The sequence below is a fragment of the Trichosurus vulpecula genome, chromosome 9 (assembly GCF_011100635.1).
Source record: "Trichosurus vulpecula isolate mTriVul1 chromosome 9, mTriVul1.pri, whole genome shotgun sequence".
Classification (NCBI taxonomy): domain Eukaryota; kingdom Metazoa; phylum Chordata; class Mammalia; order Diprotodontia; family Phalangeridae; genus Trichosurus; species Trichosurus vulpecula.
In genome coordinates, this window is record NC_050581.1 from 43599421 (window position 1) to 43622916 (window position 23496).

Here is a 23496-nt window from a genome sequence, read left to right on the forward strand (position 1 = left end):
TAAACTTTATATAAACTGAACTAAACTACACAATGCTGTGACCCAGGAATGCCATTATGATCCCTAGGAAGTCAAGGATGGAAGAAAAATCCCATAGATATAAAATATGTTCACCAGAATTTTTGGAAAAGAAATAAAGGAAAAGTGGGTTCCCATCTACTGGAAGACAGAAGAAAACACTGAGTTAAATGTATTGGAATATTATTGAAACGTAAGACATGGCAAATATAAAACATTCAGAAAAACTGGGAAGATTTGTATAAACACACACTCAGTGAACCCCACCAAAAGAAAAAGGTACTTAAACACTGCAGAGACTTCAGAGCTGATCAAAGCAATGACCAACTGTGCTTTATAAGAACATAGGGGTGAGGCAGGCTTCCTGAGAGCTAGAAGGGATGGTGGACAACAGGTACAAAATAAGCTGTAAGTTTTCCGACATAGTTCACATGTTGACTTTTTTTGCTTGACTTATTTGTTACCAAGGAGGTATTTCAGGGGAAGGGTCTGAGATAACAGAAGTTATCAGCAAAGTGTCAGCGATTTTTTTTATTAAGAGCTTCAATAAAACATCTTTGAGAAAACCACAGTTCTCTCCATTAAATGATTGTAAATATACAGCAAGATAACTGAAAAATGAATATAAGCTTTAGTCACCTTTCATTGCTCCAATTTACTGTTGGGTCATCCATCTTATTAATAAGCACTATTAAGTGTTTTACACCTGCTGTTTTTGCCAACATGGCATGTTCTCTTGTCTGTCCTCCTTTTTCAAATCCAGTTTCAAACTCTCCTTTCCGGGCAGAGATTACCTATTCCAAGGAAACAACCCCACAAGTTTTTCTTCAATGCACACACTTCCAATTTGAAAATGTTACATACTTCAGCTATACTAGAATCTGGCATTAAGAAAGCAGGACAGAAGTAAGAAAGACTATCCCTACAAGTATTACCTACCACCACCCCAGTATAGGCAGGTCCTTCATTAACACCTGCCTAGACACACATTTACTGAAAAATCTTCAATGGCTCCCTACTGCCTACTGAATGAAATGCTACATTCTTTGCGAGACATTCTAGGCCCCACACTAAGTGGTTCTACTGTTTTTCGAGCTTTCTCTTACAGGTTAAACAGACACAGAAAATTGGGTTCCCTGATTCACTTTGTGCTTATGCTCAGTTTCTTGATGCCAAGAACACCCCCACCCCCAATTCAGCAACTTCCTATTCATCTTTTTAATGAAGGTAACATCTCTTTCATGAAATCTTTCCTGACATTGAGCCCCACCTGTCCCCAAGCCTCAACATTACCAACCTTCCCCTTTGGACCTCAAAAAGCACTTCTGCAATTAACGAATTCGTTTAATACTGAATATTATAGTTAACTCCATTTGTGTCTTGTCCCTCTACTAGACTGTAACCTCTTTAAAGGAGATTCCACCCAGCACTGAGCCCAGTAGGTGTTTAATGTTTGTTGTTGTTACCAAACAGCATTCAGATATTCCTTACACCCTCAGATAATTTGGCCCACAGATGCAGAAAGTAGCTTCTGTGGAAATTGCTTTTATTAGTCCCTGTACTTAACTTTGTTCAAAGAATGCACTTTTGGGGAGTGGTGTGCTACATCCAAACAAAATGTTAAATATAAAAGAGTTAAGATGTGAACACACCTGCAGGCACACACACACACACACACACTCATGCACACAAATCTGCTCAAAACTGAGTGAGAAAAACAAAGGTTAGAGGTTTTTTTTCCAATGAAAGAATATTTCTTCCAGTGTAGTGTTTATTGATTCATTTATAAAACGACATATACCATATTGATGAGACTTAACTATTGACCACTTCAACAAAATGATTCATATAATGAAACATTTTCCCAACCTTTCTCCCCAGGTATTATTCACATTTCACTTGACTGGGGGCCAGAGTGGGCACCACAAAGGGGAGAAGACAGAAAGACAGGCACACATAAAATCTCCACTAGCGGTTTCCCCAACATTAGTGACAGTACTATTGATTTTTGAAAATTTCATTAAGTACACTGTAAAGCAGGCATATATTTATCTAAGTATTTACTATGTGCAAAGCACTGTACAAGATGCCAGATGGAAGCTGACCCATAGAACATATGGAGATGTACAAAACACTGAAGTGTAAATAAGTAATTTCTTTAAGGTTCTAATCTAGCAGTACATAAAAACTGAGCTGGGAGTGGGGAAAGGGAGATGTATCACAAACATACATCCCAGAAGTTAACTCCAGTCACAAAATCATAATCATCAGACTCCTGGGAAAGAAATACCTTGAGTATAAAGTTGGTGACTATGAACTCTACCACTTGCCAATTTATTCAAAATGAACTCCAATCTCTGGAATTCAAACTAAGCTGCAGTAACAGAACAAAAGTCGACTGATACAATCTCTTACCAGCACAGCCAGATCAGCTTGAGAAGCACCACCGATCATGTTTGGGACAAAACTCTTGTGCCCGGGGGCGTCTAGGATGGTGAAGTGCTTCTTTTCTGTCTCAAAGTAGGCACGGCCCACTTCTACAGTTTTACCTTTGTCTCGTTCTTCCTGATTTGTATCTAAGGCCCATGACAAGTACCTACGAGAAATACAATTTTAAAGACACATTATTTTTAAAACTGCACCTATATCATATAAGATTTTCTGCATATAATTCCTCAAAAAAAAAATTTACATGCAAGCATATGCTGGGGAGTAACTTAGTAATCTAAGAATTGATATTCCCTACTTGGAATCATATGAATCCCATATCCCCTCCCCAACCCTCCCACATTCCCTCTTTTGACCCTGAGGTTTTCTTGGCTAAAATGCTGGAGTGGTCTGTCATTTCCTTCTCCAGTTCATTTTACAGAGGAGGAACTGAAGCAAAAAGAGTTAAGTGACTTGCCCAAGGTCACACATCTAGTAAGTGTCTGAGGCCACATTTGAACTCAGGTTTTCCTGACCCTAGGCCCAGCACTCTATCCACTGCATCAGCTAGCTGCCTCCTAAAGTCTAGAGTCCCTGATCTAATCTGAATGAGGAAAAAAAATCAGTTCTTCTTTAACTATCAATTCCAAAACAGTGTGAAATCTTTTTACAATCATTCTTGCCAAAGGCCTAACCAGCTGCTGCAGGGGATGGAGTTTGTTCAAAGCAGCAAGGATTCTTCCTGAAAGTGATTGCATTATTGATAAATTCAATTAATTTAAGTATCTCAAACTGATCTTTAACCAAGTAGAAAAGGAGAATCCCTGGAGAAGTGTTTACAAAGGGTTTGAATAATTTTAGGAAAATGATTCTCTAAAGATACAGCAAAAGTCCAGTGACTACAATTCTGTTTGACGAATCCAAACTGTTACGTGAATTTTCAACAGAACTTTCACTATGTCTGATCTTACTATGAAATTTTTTCTATTGGTTGTTTAATTTTATCTATTTGCTTATACACTGTTGAGTTATACAGTGTTGAGAGCAAATGGCTTAGGTCACTGTTTCAAAAAAAGAATGAATTCCTATCCCTTTGGATTTTCTGTCTTTTAAAGCTGAGATTCCTAGAATTAGTTATTGTCTCTAACAGTTTAAAGTTCACAGCCCAAAAATTTTTCTTCCACTCTATTAAAAAACCTCAATCAAATGAGTAAAATGCTTGGCAAGGGCAGCATGTTTTCACTTTGCAGATATTTTGCCAAATACAGAACACAGAAGATAATTAGCAAGCAGTACAACACAGCAGAACAATGGGAGGTAATGAAGAACAATGAATATGAGCAATTCAATTAAATATGTTAAATACTTTTATAAAATGATGCAGAGTAAGGAAACAGAACCAAAGGAACAATATATACACATATATTGACTACAACCATGTAGATGAAGAAAACATTATAAATAGCAATATTTTTTAAATGGCAAATTTATAAAATCATATGGTCAACTGCATGACTACCAGTCCTGATATCTTCTTTTGCTGTTTTTGTTTAACTCTTTTCAGGAGTTTGCTTGGCTTGCAATTTGGGTGTTTATGGTAATCCACTTTGTCAAAACAAGATTGATAGAGTACCTGGTATCCGGTAACCTGGCTTTTCCTGATCACTAGCTCCATGATTTTAAACAACCAAATCAATATTTAATTTTTGAAGGAGTTAGATTATATTAAGTTTCCATGCAGCTCTAAAAAGTATGATTATTCTGAAGATGATACTCAACTATTATGAGTGTTTCAACACTCATGAATGAATCTTGGAATTAAAACTTTACCCGCCCAAAACTCAATGAAAGAAACATCCACAAATAAGTAGATTCACAGTAAAATTCATTTGTCCACATACTGACAATTCTCAATTCCCCTTGTAAGAAAAAGCAATCAAGTATTAAAAATTGCTATTGTTATGACCCTCAACAGAACCAATCAAATGATCTCAAAACCCATCATTTCCAAGTCATTGTAATTAGATGAAGAATATAAGAAAAATAAAATAAAAATGTCAAAGTTATCAATTTCATGGGAGTAACAACCTCAAAGTATTTGTGTGTAGAAATTACAGCCTTCTTATTAAAAAAAAATAATGCAACAAAATGTATGGCTGCCTGGGGATATGTATGTATAATTAAGATAACAGAACTTAATATAAAAACAAAAAACCACTTGATAGTTTCTGGGAGAAAAGTAAGGCTATTCACAAAGACACATACAAGACTCCTGCTTTACAAATGTTTGTAAGTATGTTTGAATGATAAACAACGGCAAATCTCTATCTAACCTGCCATGACCATCTTAGTTTTTGTGAACCAATCAGGAATTTAAATTATTCTTCATTCTCATACCATTTTAATTCATACTGAGGGAATACAAAATTCTATTTTCCTTTCAATACTTGATGTACTGTGTGGAGTTTGCACTAGTGTTGCCTCCCCCTCCATAAATGTTTCAAAGAATGATATAAATTGCATTTTTTGCACCACTTCCCTACTGCCTTTTTCTCCACAACTAGGAAGGATGGAGGAAAACCTGAACAAAAAGTAGTCTAGTTTTTTAGCACAAAACCCAAAGCTTATATTTCTCAAAGATTCTAGAATTCATTAATATAGACACACCAGTCTTTAAACACACTTTTAGCCCCAAATAACTCTGAGTTTGAGAACTATTCCAACAGAGAATAGTGCTTAACAATTATAATTATGACATACTAACCGAGACCACAAAATTAGTCACTATGGCCCAACATCTAGGTAAAATTAAGTAAATTTCCAGGAGTTTTTGGATTACTATAATAAAATTTTCCATACCAAGTTTCTCTGTTTTTTTCTTTAGCTTCTCGTTCATATTTTTCAAGTGTTCTTTTATCAACCATCCCAGTCAAATACCTGAAAAATGTACACAAACACGCACATATGAGCATACATTAAAACTTTTAGAGCAGTCAACAAGTAAAAATCTAATTATTTTAAAGGTTTAGTGCTGTGCTGAGAGGAGGGCAATCCAGCTGTTTTTGATACTTAACAGGTAAAGAGAACAAAGCATTTCCCTAGCCACTTTTAGATCTAGTTGTTAAAATCCCCAAGTGAACCATATCCAAGTTGACTAAAATAACAATTTTGAATTCTAAAAGTTGTTTTTCAGGTATCCTCAACAACACTATGGGACTTTTCAGCAAATAAATTCAGCAAAGTATCTGAATTAAGAAACTGAAAAGTTTGTAGAAGACTAAGTATTCAACCGTGGTAAATACTGGTTTGGAAATGATTGAGCCTGGATAAGAACCTGACAGGAATGTTGTTTTAAAGTTGCTGTTTCTTGATAACATTAAAGAGATTTGTTAAAAATACATTTTCAACTTACATTATTTGTCCTCCAATAGTTGATTTACCAGCATCTAGAAAAAGCAAAGAAATGTAAACTATCAAAAAGTTAAGTAAAAGTGGATACATATGCTATCATAAAGAACCACTATTATACTTAGAAACGACATAGAAACTATACGTTGGGCATTATGGGGATGACCCACGTTTAATCACCAGTATGTCAGCTTTACACTTTCATTCCAAATAACCTCTACCAAGAATGGTAAGAACACTGAGATATTTTAATACTCTCTCCTTTTCTATTTCTTGCTGCATGTGACTTTATACCCACGTCTTGAGTATCCATTCTTCAAATTATACAGGAAAGTAGCCAAACCAAAAGTTCAAAAACAAGACTACCAAAAAAATTTTATTTGTTGCATAGAAATTGATGCTTTGGTCATGGTATATATTTACGGTCCAATAATCTTTTTGCCCTAGGAGATATTGTGCAGGGGAAAGGAAAATTATTTGGGTAAATTGCTTCCTTAGCTCCTGTTTAACAGAGCCCAGGTGCAGCATTGTAATTTCTCACCAATGGGATCTGTAAAAGTAGCATGAAAACAAGTGATGGGTTATCACTGAGAAAGAGCCTCCTCTTTACACTCATTCCCACCCCCAGTTCCCCATTCAGATAACTAATAGCAGCAATGGAGAATATTTGAGTAAATATGTCTTTGGCTAGATAAGCAGACCCAAAGAATCAGAAAACACTCTGGTAAATTTCATTTCATAGAAAGTTGACCAAAACCAAAGGGAAAAAAGGTTTTAGCTACTACCACGCACATAAGTTAGGACATGCAAGCTATCAATGACTAAAATGTCACAGGGAACTAAAGAATACTTTCATGCAACTATAATATAACAATCCTCCAGCCTTCACCCATTTACAACTCACCTACATGCCCAATGAATACTACATTTACATGTTCTTTTTTAGGTGCACCTGGTGGTGCTACCACAGATTTAGGTTTTGGTAATTCTTCTTCCTCCTCCATCATTTCCGGGACACTTTCCTCTGGAGGCCCTCCGTCTCCCAAAGAGCCACCCCCTGGCTCTGCTTCACTAGGTTCTTCTTTGTGCTCCCATGATTCTTCTGGGGACATTTCTGTCTCTCCATTTTCTACTGGAAGAAAGACAAATGCCTTAATTTTATTTTTGAACTCAATTTTGCAATGAACAGATATTTTTTATAAAGATATTCACTGGAAAAAAATTTCATTTCCTAATGTCCTGCTACATACAGAAAATCAGGAATATCTCCACTTATTTCTGAAGCTGATAACAGGTTTAAAACTGTTGGCTATCGTTAAGTTCTCAATGAGATTTCCATTTTAGCACTTTCATAAAGGGAAAAATAGCAAAGGTGAACATGAATTTAAAACTCCTTAATGTAGACATCAGATATTCCAATATGTCAAGATGCACTGAAAATGATAGTAACTTAATGGGAAGAATTAAAAAGTCAGAATTCAAGAAGAAATTCATTGGACATCTAAAAATCTGTCATTTAAATCTGGTCTAAACTTCCATTAATCAGCTTGGGAATAATACAAAACATTAATGAAACACTGAGAGTAAAATGGAAGTTTTGGCAAAGTAAACTGATCAAGTACAAATACTTTAAGTTTATTTAACAGCATTCACTTAATCCTGTCATGTCTGCGATCACTACAGTAATATTCATGTCAAATTAAAAGCATTCCAAAAATAACTGAAAAGCATAATATAAATTCTACATATGCACTTAACAGCAAAGACTCAATTAAGCCAGTGCTCAATTTAGCCATTATGATATAACACTTACATTTGCACCTTAAATCTTGAGACTGAAAGTTTCATATTACTGTATTAATATGGTCAGAAAGTGTCTTACCAACAGGTTCTGAAATTTCCATGCTAACAGCTGAATTTGAACCTAAACAAGAAATTGAGATATAATGCATGTTTACAAAAAAAATACCTATCCTTCCAACCCCAAAACAAACGACTTCTGATGAAGAGATTGTATAACAGAAAATTACCTTCATATAACACTGACTGTTCTTCTTGAGAAGGTTCCACAGGCGCTGTTTAATAAAAATAGGTTCTTGTTAAACATATATGTAGTCATTAAAATGTTTAATTTCCCAGTATGCCCCCAATGCTAAACTAACTGCTATAAGTTCTTTGAAGGGGACCATTAGCTATTATATTGATTTCACAAACAATGTGCTTAAAATATTTCAAATAGTTACAACCTAAATTTTTATACTATTAATTGTTTTGCAAACTCTTTCTTCATGGATTGTACAAATTAACTGTTGCCCAGGTTAGTTCTAGTTATTATCAGTTACTAGAGTGTGAATTAAAGTTTTACTATAAAAAGCAGGTACAGCTTGACAGGGGGAGGGAATACACTTTGTTATGAAACAACCATTACTTCTCAGTAAAGTTTCCCTTTTTAAAAGAGTAAGCAAAATGGTCTAACAGAGATTGCAGCTGATAGCACATGTAACATCACACAAAGCTCAACTTCTACAAAAGTCAGTCTAGTTAAGATACATAAACTATGCCATACTGTAATAACATTTAGCTAGATTAAACCTTAAAAGGGCAAAACATGTCAATTGTAAAAGATGCTGCTCTACATTAATTATATACTTTTCTCAACATTTGTAGAAGTGCTTAGTACTCAACAGGCTAGATTCTTCCTCATTCCCAATTCTTTAGTTAACAAATAACCCACAGTTTCTATAACTGAGTCTCAAATCACAAATTCAGGCTTACTGTAGGAAATGAACCAGTTATAAAAAAAAAAATTAGAGAACAACAGATCAGAAGAGCATTTAGTATCTTCTAGTTCAAATTCTTCATTTCACACATGAATAAACTAAGAGCCAAAGAAATGAAGCAGCTTGCTCAATATCAAACTGCTAGTCAGTGGCAGAGAACATGGGGCTACAAAGGCATCATAAAAGCCAGATTCAAGTCTGTTTTTGTATAAACCTGATTATACACGCGCGCGCGCGCGCACACACACACACACACACACACACACACACACAGCAAGAGTACTATTCCTCTGCTTTGATGGCTTAGGGAAAAAAAACTTAGAAAAGATCAAGAAGTTTGGGGCCTGCTACTCCACATACCTTTCTTTCAAAATTAAATATCAAAATGACACAAAATCATTCAGAGAATATTAATAAAACATTCTAGTATAAGTCCTTTTTGACACGCTATGTAATGTCAGGATCCCTGTGCCAAAACCGCTGTCTCTTTTTACTATTGGGAAACCCTGTTTTCTAGGCCCAGCCAAGCAAGCTGTGTCCCGAGCCTGGCATGACAATAGTTCTTTGTGGCTCACCCTCTGGATGATCTTAGCCATCAGCCTCAGGTGGTCCCTGAGCTTGGATAAGCACCTGTAGTACCTGTGTTCTGGTCATGAAGTCCTGCTATTAATCAAATTCGTCTCACTCTTGCTGTTACCCCTCATTGTCAGAGCTACAGCGTCCCCACTGCATCCCCACTAGTATACGTATTGAGATTTGCCCACACTAAAGCAGGTCTCCCACTAGAGGGGGCCCTAGCATGTGTCTAGATCCTCCCTCCAATGGAATAAAGAAAGCTTTTTGCTTATAACCACTATTAGCTCTTTGGTTTTATCTTGTTTTATTTTTAGAGTTAAGTGTGGTTTTGATAACCTATGTGAGCTCTCCGGTTTTTTCCAGAGTTAAAAGCAGTTGGAAAACCTCTGTGACTGTGGTCATTTGTTCTCAGGACTGACAGTTAACAAGACAAGAGAAAATGTTTTCAAGTACTCAGGTACTACTCCTAATTTAGCAACTGGTTAGTGACATACAATTTACAAAGTCCTATTCTGATGCCCCATCAGCAAAGTGACGATAATTCTGCTTGGCCAAGGAGTGGACAGGCTAAGAAAAGAAAGGCTCAACAACAGTAGGCTGACCATCGGGTAATGAATTATTTGACCATTACAACCCATTCACACAAGAAAAATATAAATGGTTCTTATGTGGCTTCAGTAGGCTTTTTGTAGTGACAGCGGCAGAGGGATAGAAAAGGAGGCAGAGCTTTGAGACCTTTTATAAATGTTAACTTATCTGGCTGATACTTTAAATGTAATATACCAGTCCACTGACCAACAAGACTTAGTACTGGAGAAAAGAACTGTATCCATCTTCACATTCTCAATGTAAACAAAACCAGGAGACATAAAGAATTTACAGAAAATGGAAGGATGTAAGAGGCTTTCCTTGGGTAAGCTCTTGAAAGACTTAGGGGAGTTGCTTTTTTCATGCATGCAAATGCAAAAAAAACCCCATCATTTCATAAGTCACTTAGATGGTCATCTTGTATTGCAAAGTTCATGATGTTATCTGCAAAAAGGATACCATGAAGGCAACTGGATACCAACCAGATAAATGGTCAAAGGATACAAACAAACAGTTCTGGATGGGGAGAGTCAAAGATTGCGGATTAGAGGCAACCCACCTGAACTCTTTCGACATTCTCCTCCAAACAACGTTAATATAATGCCTCAAATCAAATTTGAGTGACAGACACAACAAAAGATTAAAGGTAAGACATTTTTTCTACCTAAGAAAACAGGAGGATTAGCAGGAAGTTTTTGGCACTAGGGTAGAAGCTTGTCTTGTGTCCACAAATGGTGACAGAAAGAGCAGACACAGAAGCAGCTTTGGGAGTTCTCAGCCAGTAAAGCGATCAGACAGATGGTAAGAAAGCGAACAGAACACCCTTTGCCGGCACTGAGCATAACTAGCACTGATTGGCAACTTTACTGTCCATACAAAGTTCTGGGTCACAGCTTCAGAGTGGAAGAGGAGCACTAGAGTTTGTGGCTGCCGGGACCAGGGGTCCTTCCTGGGTAAAGAACAGAGTACAAACCAGGAGAGCAGTAAACCACACCTCTCCCAGGATCATACCACCAAAGCACCAAAAACTTGCAGACCACCAGAACTAACTCTGAAAACAGCAGCAGAAAAACCCCAGTTTTGGCACAGGGCCCCCCATCTCCAATGTGAGCAGAGCTCACATACATAAAATTCAAAGTCAAGAAATAGGACAGAATGAGCAAACAAGAAAAAAACAAGACACAAAAGAAGAAGAAAACAATGCGAAAACAGCAATAGAGCCTCAAATCAAAAATGCTCGCTGGCCCCAAGCCCAAAAATTCCTGGAAGAATTAAAGAAAGATTAAGAGTGACAGAAGAGAAATTGGGAAAAAAAATAATAATGGAAGAAAATTATGAAAAGAGAGTTAACAGCTTGGTAAAAGAGGCACAAAAAATCCAAAGAAAATATCACCTTAAAAAACAGAATTGGCCTAATGATAAGAGATTCAAAAATTCACTGAAAAAAAAAGCCCACTCCTTAAAATGGAGAATAGGCCAAATGGAAAAGGAGGTCCAAAAATTCACTAAAGGAAAAGAAGTCCTTAAAAAGCAGGATTGGTCAGACGGAAAAAGAGGTATGAAAGTTCAATGAAGAAAAGAATTCCTTAAAAATTAGAATTAGGCAAGTGGAAGCTAATGAGTTCATGAGAGATCAAAAAACAAAACAAAGTTGAAAGAAAATAGAAGAAAATGTGAAATATCTCATTGGACAAACAGCAGACCTGGAAAACACATCAAGAAAAGACCATATTTTTTTTTTTGCCAACAGTATTTTCTTTTTTCCAATTACATGTAGAGAGCTTAATATTCATTTTTAATAAGATTTTTGAGTGTCCAATTTTTTCTCCCTCCCAACCTCCTTCCCTAAGATGGCAAGCAATCTGATGTTATAAACATATGCAGTCATGTAAACATTCTTCCATATTAAGTGATGTTGTGAAAGAAGAAACAGATCAAAAGGGGGGAAAAAACCAACACCCCCCCCACCCCCATATGAAAATAGAATGCTTCAAGCTGCATTCAGGCTCCATAGTACTTTCTCTGGATATGGACAGCATTTTCCATCATGAGTCTTTTGGAGTTGTCTTGGATCGTTGTATTGCTGAGAAGAGTTAAGTTAATCATAGCTGATCATCTCACAATGTGGCTGTTACTGTGTACAATGTTCTCCTGGTTCTGCTCACTTCACTCAGCATTAGGTCAAGTCTTTCCAGGTTTTTCTGAAATCATCTCGTTCATCATTTCTTATAGCAAAATAGTATTCCATTACATTCATATACCACAACTTGTTCAACCATTCCCCAATTGATGGGCATTCCCTCAATTTCCAATTCTTTGTCACCACAAAAAGAGCTGCTATAAGTATTTTTATACATGTAGATCCTTTGTCCTTTTTATTATCTCTTTGGGATACAGACCTAGTAGTGGTATTGCTGGATCAAAGGGTATGCACAGTTTGATTGTCCTTTGGGCATAGTTTCAAATTGCTCTCCACAATGGCTGGATCAGTTCACAACTCCACCAACAACGCGTTAGTGTCCCGATTTCCCCACATCTTCAAGGAGAGATAATTTAAGAATCATAGGACTAACTGAAAGCCATGCCCAAAGAAAGAACCTATACATATTTCAAGAAATTATCAAGAAAAACTGCCCCAAAGGCTTAGATCAGAGGGTAAAATAGAAATTGGAAGAATTTACCAGTCACCTCCTGCAAGATATCCCAAAATGAAAACTCCCAGGAATATTACAGCCAAATTCTAGAGCTCTCGGGTCAAAAAGAAAATACAGCATCCAGCAATAAACAATTAAAATATTGTGAAGCCACAGTCAGTAGGAAGATTTAGCAGCTTCCACATTAAAGGAGCAGAGGGCTTGGAATGCTATTTCAAAAGGCAAAGGAGTTAGGATTACAACCAAGAGTAACTTACCCAGCAAAAGTGGGCTTAATCCTTCAGGGGCAAAATGGATTTTAATGAAATAAAAGACTTCCAAGCATTCCTTATAAAAGATCAGAGCTGAATAGAATATGATATTCAAACACAAGACTTAAGAGAAGCATAAAAAGGTAAATATGAAAGAAAAATCATAAGGAAATCAATAGTTATTGGACAGTTAGAAAGAGTCTACACAGACAGAGGGTATGGGTGTCAAAATCGATTATGTTGGAATGATCTTCAAAAAAATATGAAGGGGTGAGAAAGAGAGATGCATTGAGAGAAAGCAGAGGTAGAACAGGGAAGACTTTCTCACATAAAAGAGGCAAGAAACAGATTTTACAGTGGGAGGGGAAATGCAAGGGGGGAGGGGTTGGAGGGAGAGTACTGGCAGGCAATGCTTGAACCTCACACTTGTGAACCTCACGTAGACACTGGCTCAAAGAGGGAAGAATATGTATACACCCTCAACTGCGTATAAAAACGTAATTTAACCAATAGGGAAATAGGAGGGAAAAGGGATACAAGAAAGGGAGGGGAACTAAAAAACAGAGGACGGATTAAGGGAGGCAGCGGTTAAAAGCAAAATAGGTCTTTGAGAAAGGACAGGATAAAAAGAGAGAACAAACAGAAGAAAATGGGAGGGAGGGAAATACAGTTAGTAATCAGAACTGTGAATAAGAATGGGATGAACTCACTCATAAAATGGAAGTGGATAGCAGAATGAATTAGAAACCAGAATTCAACAATATGTTTACAAAAGACACACAAAACAAAAACAAACAAAAAGACACACAGAGTTAGAGTTAAAATAAAAGGCTGGAACAGAATCTATTATGTTTCAGATAAAGTTAAAACAAAGAAGACTCAGGGGTACCTATTATGATCTCAGACAAAACAAAAGCAAAAACAAACCCAATTAAAAGGGATAATCAGGGAAATTACATTTTACTAAAAGGTACCACAGACAATGAATATAAAAATTTTTTAAAGTAAGTTTCTCTAAGAAAGGCCTAATTTCTCAAACACAAACTGAGTTTAGAACTGAGTAAAATTTATAAAAGACATTCCCCAATTGATAAATCATCAAAGGATATAAAAAGACAGCTGTCAGAAGAAATCAAAGCTACTATGGTCAGAAGAAAAAATGCTCTCAATCACTACTGATTAGAAAAAAATAAATTAAACTATAAGCAGCTCTTTTTGTGGTGGCAAAGAATTGGAAATTGAAGGGATGCTCGTCAATTGAGGAATGGTGGAACAAATTGTGGCATGTGAAGAAGTCCTATGGTGCTATAGGAAATGACAAGGGGGGGTGGTTTCAGAAAAGGATGGCAAGACCTATATGAACTCAAAGAAAGTGAGAAAGTGATGTGAGAAGAACTGGAGGATCATTGTGCACAGTAGCAGCAATATTGTAATGATGATCATCTATGAAAAACTTGGCTACTCTGATCAATACAACAATCAAAGACAACTCCAAAGGACTCATCATGAAAAAATGCTATGCACCTCCAGAAAGAGAACTGATGAACTGTGAAAACTGAAGCACAATTTTCTCTTTATTTTTCTCCCCTCCCCCTTCTTAAAATATAGCTAATGTGGAAATGTTTTGCATTATTTCACATGTATAATTGATGTCATGCTGTTTGCCTTCTCAGTGAGTGGTAAAGGAGGGAAAGAATTTGGAACTCAATTTCAAAAGATTGTAAAAAACAATAAATAATAAATTAAAAAACCCAAGCCAACCTGTCATACAAGAATTATAACTAACCAATAAAATTGCTCCAGATCACTAATAATAGAAATGCAAATCAAAACTCTGAGGCTTCACCTCAAACAAATAAACTTGTAGTCAATGTTGGAGAGGTTACAGGAAGTCAGACACATAAATGTACTGTTGATGAAACTATGGAATTAGTCCCACAAATTCTGGAATGCAATTTGGAATCATGCTAAGAAATAACTATAATATGCATATCCTTTGATATCCCACTACCAGGCATATTACCCGAAGAGGTCAAAGATAGTCCTTGTCTACACCAAAATATTTATAGAGTATCTCTTTCTGAAGTAACAAAGAAGTGGAAACAAAGTAGCTGTTCATTATTTGGGAAGTGACTGAAGAAACTGTGGTACATGCTGCAATGGATTATTATTGTACCTAAGAAATAATTAATATGAAGAATACAGTGAGGCCTGGGAAGACATATTGAACTGACGAAATAAGCAGAACCAATGTACTTGCTAACAATACAAAAGGAAAGAAAAAACTGAACATAATTGTAACAGACAAGTTTACCCCAAATTATATTTGAGAATGAACGTCCCTTCTTTACAGACAGGGGGTAATTATGAATTAAGAATAATGCGTATGCTACTGAACTTGATTACTGTATTGGTTTACCGAAACTATCCTACCCCGTTCTTTTAAAGGAAACTATCTGGAAAATAAAAATGAAATAAAGTGAAAATACAAAATTTTAATTAATTGCAGCTTATACACCAGCATCTGTTGTAAAGCAAAAAAAATGCTCTGTAAGATCCTGTACATTAAATCCAACATATGATGGGCTGTGACTTCAATACAAAGGCAGGCTTTAAATGAGGATGGTAAAAAATGGAGAAAATATGGTTCAGGAATAAAGAATGGTGACATGACCGAAATGAATACTTCCTTCAAGAATTAGAAGGCCTGGGGCAGCAAGGTGGCACAGTGAGTAAAGCATTGGCCCTGGAGTCAGGAGGACCTGAGTTCAAATTTGAACTCAGACACTTGACACACTTCCTAGCTGTGTGACCATGGGCAAGTCACTTAACCCCAGTTGCCCTGCCTTCCCCCCTCCAAAAAAAAAAAAAAGAATTAGAAGGCCTGGCCTGACATGCAGACTAAGCACAAAATAACATCACAAATTAAATAGATTCTCTTTCTAAAGGACAGGAAGTAACTAATTTTCTTCCTGATACAATCATACAAACACATATATAGACAGTTTAGACTCATACATGTAGTCTCCCTCAAAAGAACTTTGTTCCTTGAAGGTAAAGACTACTTCATTTTTGTATTTGCATCCTCAATGCCTGGAACATAAAGTAAAAACTTAATGTTAACTGACTAATATAGGAGTTACTTTCAAATTAGTTGTTTGTATACACTTGACTACTGACTTGCTAGAGAAAACATCAAAATCAATACAAAGATAAAAGAAAATTGAAATTAAAGGAACTCTAGCCTATATAAACAAGTTACTTTTGCCAAAAAATTTGGAAAATGGATGGAATTGACACCAATTATGACAATTTCATACTGAAATTTAGCTAATATAAACTTACTGCCAAAAGATCGAAATAGTCTAAAAAATACCTCAGCCAGAAAACAATTGATTTACTTTGCCAAACAGAGAGATGCAGAAGCCAACATAGGTGGCAACCTAGTTTATAAACTCTTACAAAGAATGATGGAGACTGAACAGTATCACCTCATAATACAGTATGCTACCACGGAAGACAAGTTTAAAGAAAGGCAAAAGACCCAGAATTCCTATCCTGGGATCCATGAATGTATTTTTTAAAAACTGTGATATTTCAATATAATTGGTTTCCATTATAACCCTATGCATTTTACTTTAAAACATTCTGAAAGGGGGTTCAGGGGCTTCATTTGACTGCCAAAAGGGTCATTAGGGATAGAGCACCAACCTAATCGGGATATGAGGTACTACTCAGAAGCAACTTAATACCAATTATTGCTTCACTCTCAGATATCTCAGATATTTATATTAGAATTAAATACAAACTGCTATAGTAGGGTGTTCAACAGAGGTAGAGATGGGGGAATGTGTGTGCTAGGACTATCTGCATAAAGACTACATTCTTCAAAGCCTTTTGACAATCAATATGGATGCCACCTAAATTTCTTATTTATATTGTGAATAAGGATACTGAGGTGGGGGGGGGGCGGGTAGGAGTAGGGAGCACTACTCTTTCTATGTGGCTAAAAATTAACCATTTATTTACTCTTATAAACCTAAGTACTAAACATGTTTCTGTTAACTTTACTAGGTAAGATATTTTGAAAAGAGAAAAAAAGCAATGGTGACAAATGAGGCCATAATAAATAAATCACAAGGTGAAATAAATCCAACAATTACTTGTGTCATTACTGTATCCTCCATTAATGCATGTAAACTCCTCAAAGGGAATTACAGTTCAATGCAATGAGTTTCTTCCAGTGAAGGAAGGATTAAGGAAGACTAAATGGAAGGTACCAAAGGAAGGACAGGAAGCAAAGGAGCAGCATGGGGTAGAAGTGGATAAAACAATTTAGAGTTTCCTGGGGCACTGAGAAATTAAAAGATTTCCTCAGGAGCACTCAGGCAAATATATATCAGAAACTTGAATTCCAGTCTTCTTGTTCCTTTTTCTGAAGCACACTTCTTTAACCCCATGATACACTTTCTCAAGGAAAAAAAGTGATGAGGGGGCAGAACCCAACTAAACAAATTGGTAATTTTTTTTTTCACATTTGATCCTCCTAACAACCCTATGAATTAGGTATTCCAAGTGTTAACCATATTTCACCAGATAAGAAAACTGAAGTTCAGAAGCATCCAAACCCAGGTTTTCCAGCACTCTATCCACCATACTTACTAGGTGTGTGAACCTGGGCAAGCCACTTAAACCTGTTTATCTTAGTTTCCTTTTCTGTAAAATGAGCTGGAGGAGACATGGGCAAACTATGCCAGTATCTGCCAAGAAAACTACAAGTGAGGTCAAAGAGTTGGATGCGATTGAATAACTTTTTTAAATGAACCACTGACCGATAAATATCTTGTTACAAAGATGTTTCTTATGATGTTATTTGCAATGAAATTAAAACTTAATATTAAGTGGAAAGTATGAATTCAGAGGTGTAAATTATAAGTTTTGATAAAGAATACTACTTGGGCAGGATTTTAGCTTGGACATGCCAATTCAACTTACGCATCAAGAAACAGCCAACAAGCTATTACTGTGCTTATTATATATTCCAGGCATGGTTCTAAAAGTCAGTGATAAGAAAGAAAGGGACAAGATAGCTCCCACTTTAAAGGAGCTCATTATCTAATGTCACCGGACAGTAGAGTACATGTTGTCATTCAGTTTTTTTTCAATTGTATATGACTCTTTCTGACCCCATGGGGTTTTCTTTGCAAAGTTAATGAAGTGGTTTGCCATTTACTCTGCAGCTCACTGTACAGATGGAGAAACTGAAGCAAACAGGGTTAAGTGACTTGCCCAGGTTCTACTACGGCCAAAATAACTTCCAGCTTTGAGTGATATGTAGGCAATGCATCCTTTATCTTCTAACACTTTGTCCATAATTTCTGCTGTGTTAAAATCTGCTGTAACTCTAGCATCCTAACCATTTAAAGACCAAAAAAAGATATGGTGTTTCTTCTTTTGCCCCCCACCCACACCCCATTCTATTATTAACAGGATGGAAGAGCATCATAGAAAACTTGGTAAGTCAACTCATCCATGGAATAGGATTTAAAACTTGAATTACAAAAGAAATAAATTTAGTATTAATTTTGCCCTGCTGAACGGTCTTTCAGCAAAGGCTAAATGACAACTTTCTGGTATTGTGTGCAGGGAGGAGAGAGAATGGGGAAATCTTATTTGATTAAATGGCCTCTGAGGCTCCTTCCTATCTGAGATTCTGTGAAAACTTACCTTGACAATACAAGAAACTTAGAACTACAAAAAATTTTTAAAATAAAACAGAATACTTCCTTTCTAGCATAAAAAAATACTAAGGGAAAAAAATTAATGAAAATCTGTAAAGATTTATCTTTTTAAAAATTAAGTTCTTAAACTCTGTGCTTCCTTAAGACCTAGCATAATTCTACACGGTAAGCACCCAATACATACTTCTTCTATCATAATATTGTGAGGAGAAGTTAAGGACAATAATAAGTGAGTCAAGACTTGAGTTCAAATCCCTGCTCTGGACTCTGAGGTCCCTTTTTCAGCTCTAAAATCCTAAGATTTACATTTATCTATCACTAGTGTGACACATCCTGGGTATCAACCTAGGACTCAATTAGATGTCAGTACCTAATCTTTAAAAAAGGATGTCTATAAAGAATCGTGAGACAGGTAAGTCAAACATCTTTGTAAGCTCTCTTAATTCAATGGTTTTCCAATCCATTAGTTCACAAAAACCTAGAGATAGCTAGCAGTATAATCCTGGCATCCAAGTCATTCAAGTATTTGCTAAGCCAAGAGGCAAAACACCCAGGGCACTTTTCAAGAGCCATCTACCAAATTAACTTTATTCATAAAATACTTTGCTCAGTTCTTTCCTGTGGTCCCAGAAACACGTAACGATCACAGGGTTCTATGGCTGTGCTTATACATAATGATGCCAACGACTTATCTCTACTTTATAACCATCTCCGTGGCTGAAGTCACCAGATTCTTTTTGTCCTATACAGTAATAGCTACTTGATGTGAATGCTTTCTGGTTTATAATTGTCTACCTATGCTATACCAATCTCTATCAGTTCTATCTCTTTAATTAATAACACAACTAAAGTTCGAAGGCAAATCAGTGTGCATTCCTATATGGATATACATGTGTTTAATTAAGGAGAACAATGATTCCAGAGGAGCTAAGAAAACCAAATGTTTTCCCATCCATTTTGTTTAACTGATGAGTTAAAACTTAAGTTCAATATAAAGATTAAGAACATGAACCTCTTAAAACTTAAAAGGCAAGTTAAAGAAATATTTCTCTATTAACTGCTGGCCTTTACATGCTTTACAATTTACCAAGCATTTTCACATATATTTCATTTAAATATTCATTTAATCCTCACAACAAGCTTGTATATAATAAAGAACAAGTAATAGCTCCATTTTATAGATGAGGAACATGTGGTTCAGAGGTTATTTAACTTATCTAAGGTCAATTAGCTGTTAAGCCATGTCTTGAGACTAAATTTTCTGTCTTCAACTTCAGGATCCTTTCCATTATTACCAATATCTCTGTAACGCCTTTAAGTCAAAGCAATGTGACACATAACACCTAGGATTCAGCAATATGACCACCTCCTCTGTTTACCTCTAAGTCACCTCCTTATGTCTTCAATCTAACTTAGCTTTATTTATGACACTCAGGAGGTTCCAGAATATCCTAGCAGTTACAAAGGATTCTTAACTGGATGTCTGCTAGCAGCAAACACCTAACGAAGAGTTAAAGCTCAAATCACGTGACTGGAACAAGGACTTTGAAATTTGCAGGAAAAATCAAATTTTTACTTCAGAACTGGCAGTTCGATTGCCATGTTCAACAATACAAATTTAACAAGTATTCAAAAAAGAAAAGCTCCTAGAATGTATACCACCAGTACATATTTATCATATTCAAAATTAGAAAGGGAATGTAATTACGCTTAAATAATTCTTACTGGCTTAACATGATATTCAATTCAATTTTAAAAAGCATCTACTAAGTGCCAACTACATGCAAAACAATGTCCTAGGGCACTGGGGATAACCGGAGGGGAGAGGCAAGGTAAGAAAACATTCTCCAGGAGAGGATTTTATAAATTACATTTCTTGGAACCCTGGTGTCCTACCAAATGTAAATAGGATTACATTTTTAATAAGTCTATGCTAGTAATCTCAAAAATACTACGTGGCAATTTTTATGTAAAAACTGGCTTATGATTTTTTCTATTGTGTTCTGAAAATTTCTATCAATACGTATTAAGCCAGGGTGTTCCAAGACCAAATCAGTTTGGGAAATGAGACGACGAGTTAAGCTCTAAGGCATGAAAAAAAGAACTAAAGTTCAGATACCTAGGTATGATATAAGTCAATTCTACAACACGAAATAGGTAACTGCAAATAGCAAGTAGTCTATAAAAACTTCTATTACTTTATCTATGTAAACTAAAGAGCATTAAACCTTTTACAAGGGAAGACCATGAAACAACAATGCTACTTGTGATTCACAAGAAATGAGAGATGATGTGATATGATTTAGCGTAGATTGAAAAAAGAAGTTTTCTTTCCATTATGGGAAAAGAAGACACATTACAATATGTCGGCTTTTTAAATGCCCTACACCTACACTAATAACAAGTGAGGAAAGTCCTTGATTAAGACACTATGTATTCCATTCTCTGTGTAATCAAGCTATATACCTTAAAATTCAAGCATTGGAACTGGCCAGCTTCTGAAAAATCTTAAGAACTTCCATACCTATCTAGACTTTGCAAACCAGTCATTTATATCTCACTGCTTTAGATTAGGAATCATCTCTAATTCCCAGTCATTTCATTACACAGAATAAAAACAAACCACCTTCCTTCTTGAAAAAGGGCATTCTTCTTTGTTAGAATTAGCTTTTCTGAACAATGCAAAGATCTAAAACAATTCCAAAAGACTCATGATGGAAAACGCTATCCACATCCAGAGAAAGAACTATAAATTCTGAATGCGGATTGAAGCAGACTATTTTCCTTTTCTTCTTTCTCATGATTTTTCCCCTTTTGTTCTGATTCTTCTTTCACAACATGACTAATGTGAAAACATGTTTAATATGATCGTACATGTATAGCCTATATCAGATTGAATGCTGTCTTGGGAAGGGGGGAGGAGAGAAAATTTATAACAAAATCTTATAAAAGTGGATGCTGAAAGCTAAAAATAAATAAATTTTTTTAAAAAGTAAGTGTATTCTATCTCACCTTCTTGTTAAAAGTTCAAATCAAGCTGTAAGCATGAAGTTTCAAAAACTGTTGGCAAGACACTTGCTTGACTTCCAAGTTCTAGGCATATTTGTATATGGCACTTTTTTGGGTATCTTTTTACTCATCTCCCCCATCTTTTATTGGATTGGTTATTAATGTTTATGCAATCTTTAAAGTACACTTCGATGTCCACTTAATCTAGCTCCCAAACCCATCCCCATCTGTTAGAACAAAATAACATGATGCGTACTATGCATTTAAATCTGCAAAAATATTTATTAGGAAGGTGTCACTGAAATGTCACCTCTCGTGGAATTAGGGAGAACACGATGTTATGGGGGAAAAAGCTTGAAAAAAAACCTCAAAGTTTTGACACATCCTAACAAATCAGTAAACTACAAAAGTGGAAAGAGACAAGTGATTGTGTTAACCAATTTCTGCCTGAGGCTTGGGTAGTATTTATTGTCAAATCAATAAAAATAAAAATCTGAAGGAAAAGACCTCCCAAAAATGAAAACCTGTTTTGACATTTACTAGGCATGAGACCATAGACAACTCACTTTACTTATTCTGAGTCTCAGTTTTCTCAAGTATAAAATGAACCTGATTCTTATACTATTTTCCTCATAGTGCTATTGCAATTAAAAAAAACTGTCAAGTACTATTGTGAGCATTTTGAGGTATTATAAAATGTGAGCAATTATAAAAATTCTAGACTGTAAACAGACTATCCTAATGGTATAAAACTTGCCTTCATACCCTCTTATTATGTAGTTACCTATCATTCTAGCTTGTTTCTTTACACCAGGTATTTCATTTCTATAGAGAGCCTAGTAGAAAGAAACTAATATAAATCAGCCAGTTCCAGAAAGACTGAGACAGTTTGTAGAAATTTGAGAAAAAAGTCAAAATCTCCTGATACTTTAAATAAATTGTATATCTTATCTCCAACAAAAGTCTTGCCAATATTGCATCCTAAAATTCTTTTCTCACACAACATAGAAAATGAAAGTAGAAAACCTGAAAAGTCAGCAATAGAGATAAAATGTCAACCATACCTTTAATTACCTAACCTAAAAGTAAAATATAGTATTGCAGATATAAGGCGGAAGTATTTTAAACATCCTATAGCATCAACATTTTCAAAGATGCAAGGAAAAAAAGAAAGGAATTTGAAAATTCACCTAGTCAGAAGTGCTTACTAACAGAAATGTCAATCTTTCTAAGAAAACAGGTATAATCTCAGTCTATATCTTCCCTGGCCTTCTTCAGATACCATTGGCCACAAACTCTGAACCAATCCTGACTTATTAAAGGTATCCTAAAGTAATAAAACTTGTGTCAAATGCAGCAGTTAATGTTTAAAGTACACAGCCTTCCCTTCTTTTAATAATCTACAAAAAAAGTGACAGTTTTCAATAGCTATTGGCACTGTTAGCCAATCTTGCTGAAATGTATTTTGGGAGAGTAAGCCTCATAGTTAGCACTGGTTAAGCGTTTGTTGGGTTGAAAAATGTTACTATTAAATTATTTTTAAATATTATGGTAAAGACCCATTTAAGAGACTTAGACCAACAAATATGGAGCCCTTGTTAATCAATCAAAGCTCTCTGGGCCTATTTTCTCATCTATAAATAGTATCTAAAAAAAAAATCAAAATATCCCAAACCAAGCATATGTTCTTTCTCCAAAAACCTGTTCCTCCTGATTTCATCTGTGTTAGTGGCACCAGTCTCTCATGTTTGAATCCTTGGTGTTTTAAACTTTGACTCTTCTCCTTCCCTCTTCACTTCCTAAATTCTACCTGCATATGCTCTTCTATTTCCACGGCCACCAAACTACCTGTCCAGAGTATTATAATAGTCTCCAACCAGCGCTGGCCGTGTATCATAGATTTAGAGCTGGAACCCTTAGAAGGCTATCTAGGACAACTGAGGAAACAGAGGAGCAGAGAGGCCAACTTGCTGCACAGTCACACAGATGGTAACTGACAGAGGTAGGATCTCAACCTAGTTCAAATCCAGTGTTCTTCCCACTG

General features: G+C 35.8%; 1 protein-coding gene across 2 annotated transcripts in view; it reads right to left on the bottom strand.

Moving 5' to 3' along the window:
- The window catches only part of GSPT1 (G1 to S phase transition 1), a 45839-nt gene that overhangs the window by 14347 nt on the left and 7996 nt on the right, over positions 1–23496 (bottom strand). The window contains exons 2-8 of one of the 2 annotated variants that reach the window (XM_036739381.1): positions 7884–7928; positions 7736–7777; positions 6758–6985; positions 5858–5891; positions 5305–5382; positions 2434–2614; positions 658–812 (exon numbers count right to left, since the gene is read on the bottom strand). In XM_036739381.1, the coding sequence (XP_036595276.1) occupies positions 658–812; positions 2434–2614; positions 5305–5382; positions 5858–5891; positions 6758–6985; positions 7736–7777; positions 7884–7928 (763 nt within the window). The remainder of the gene's footprint in view (positions 1–657; positions 813–2433; positions 2615–5304; positions 5383–5857; positions 5892–6757; positions 6986–7735; positions 7778–7883; positions 7929–23496) is intronic. The other variant, XM_036739382.1, reaches the window with a different exon arrangement.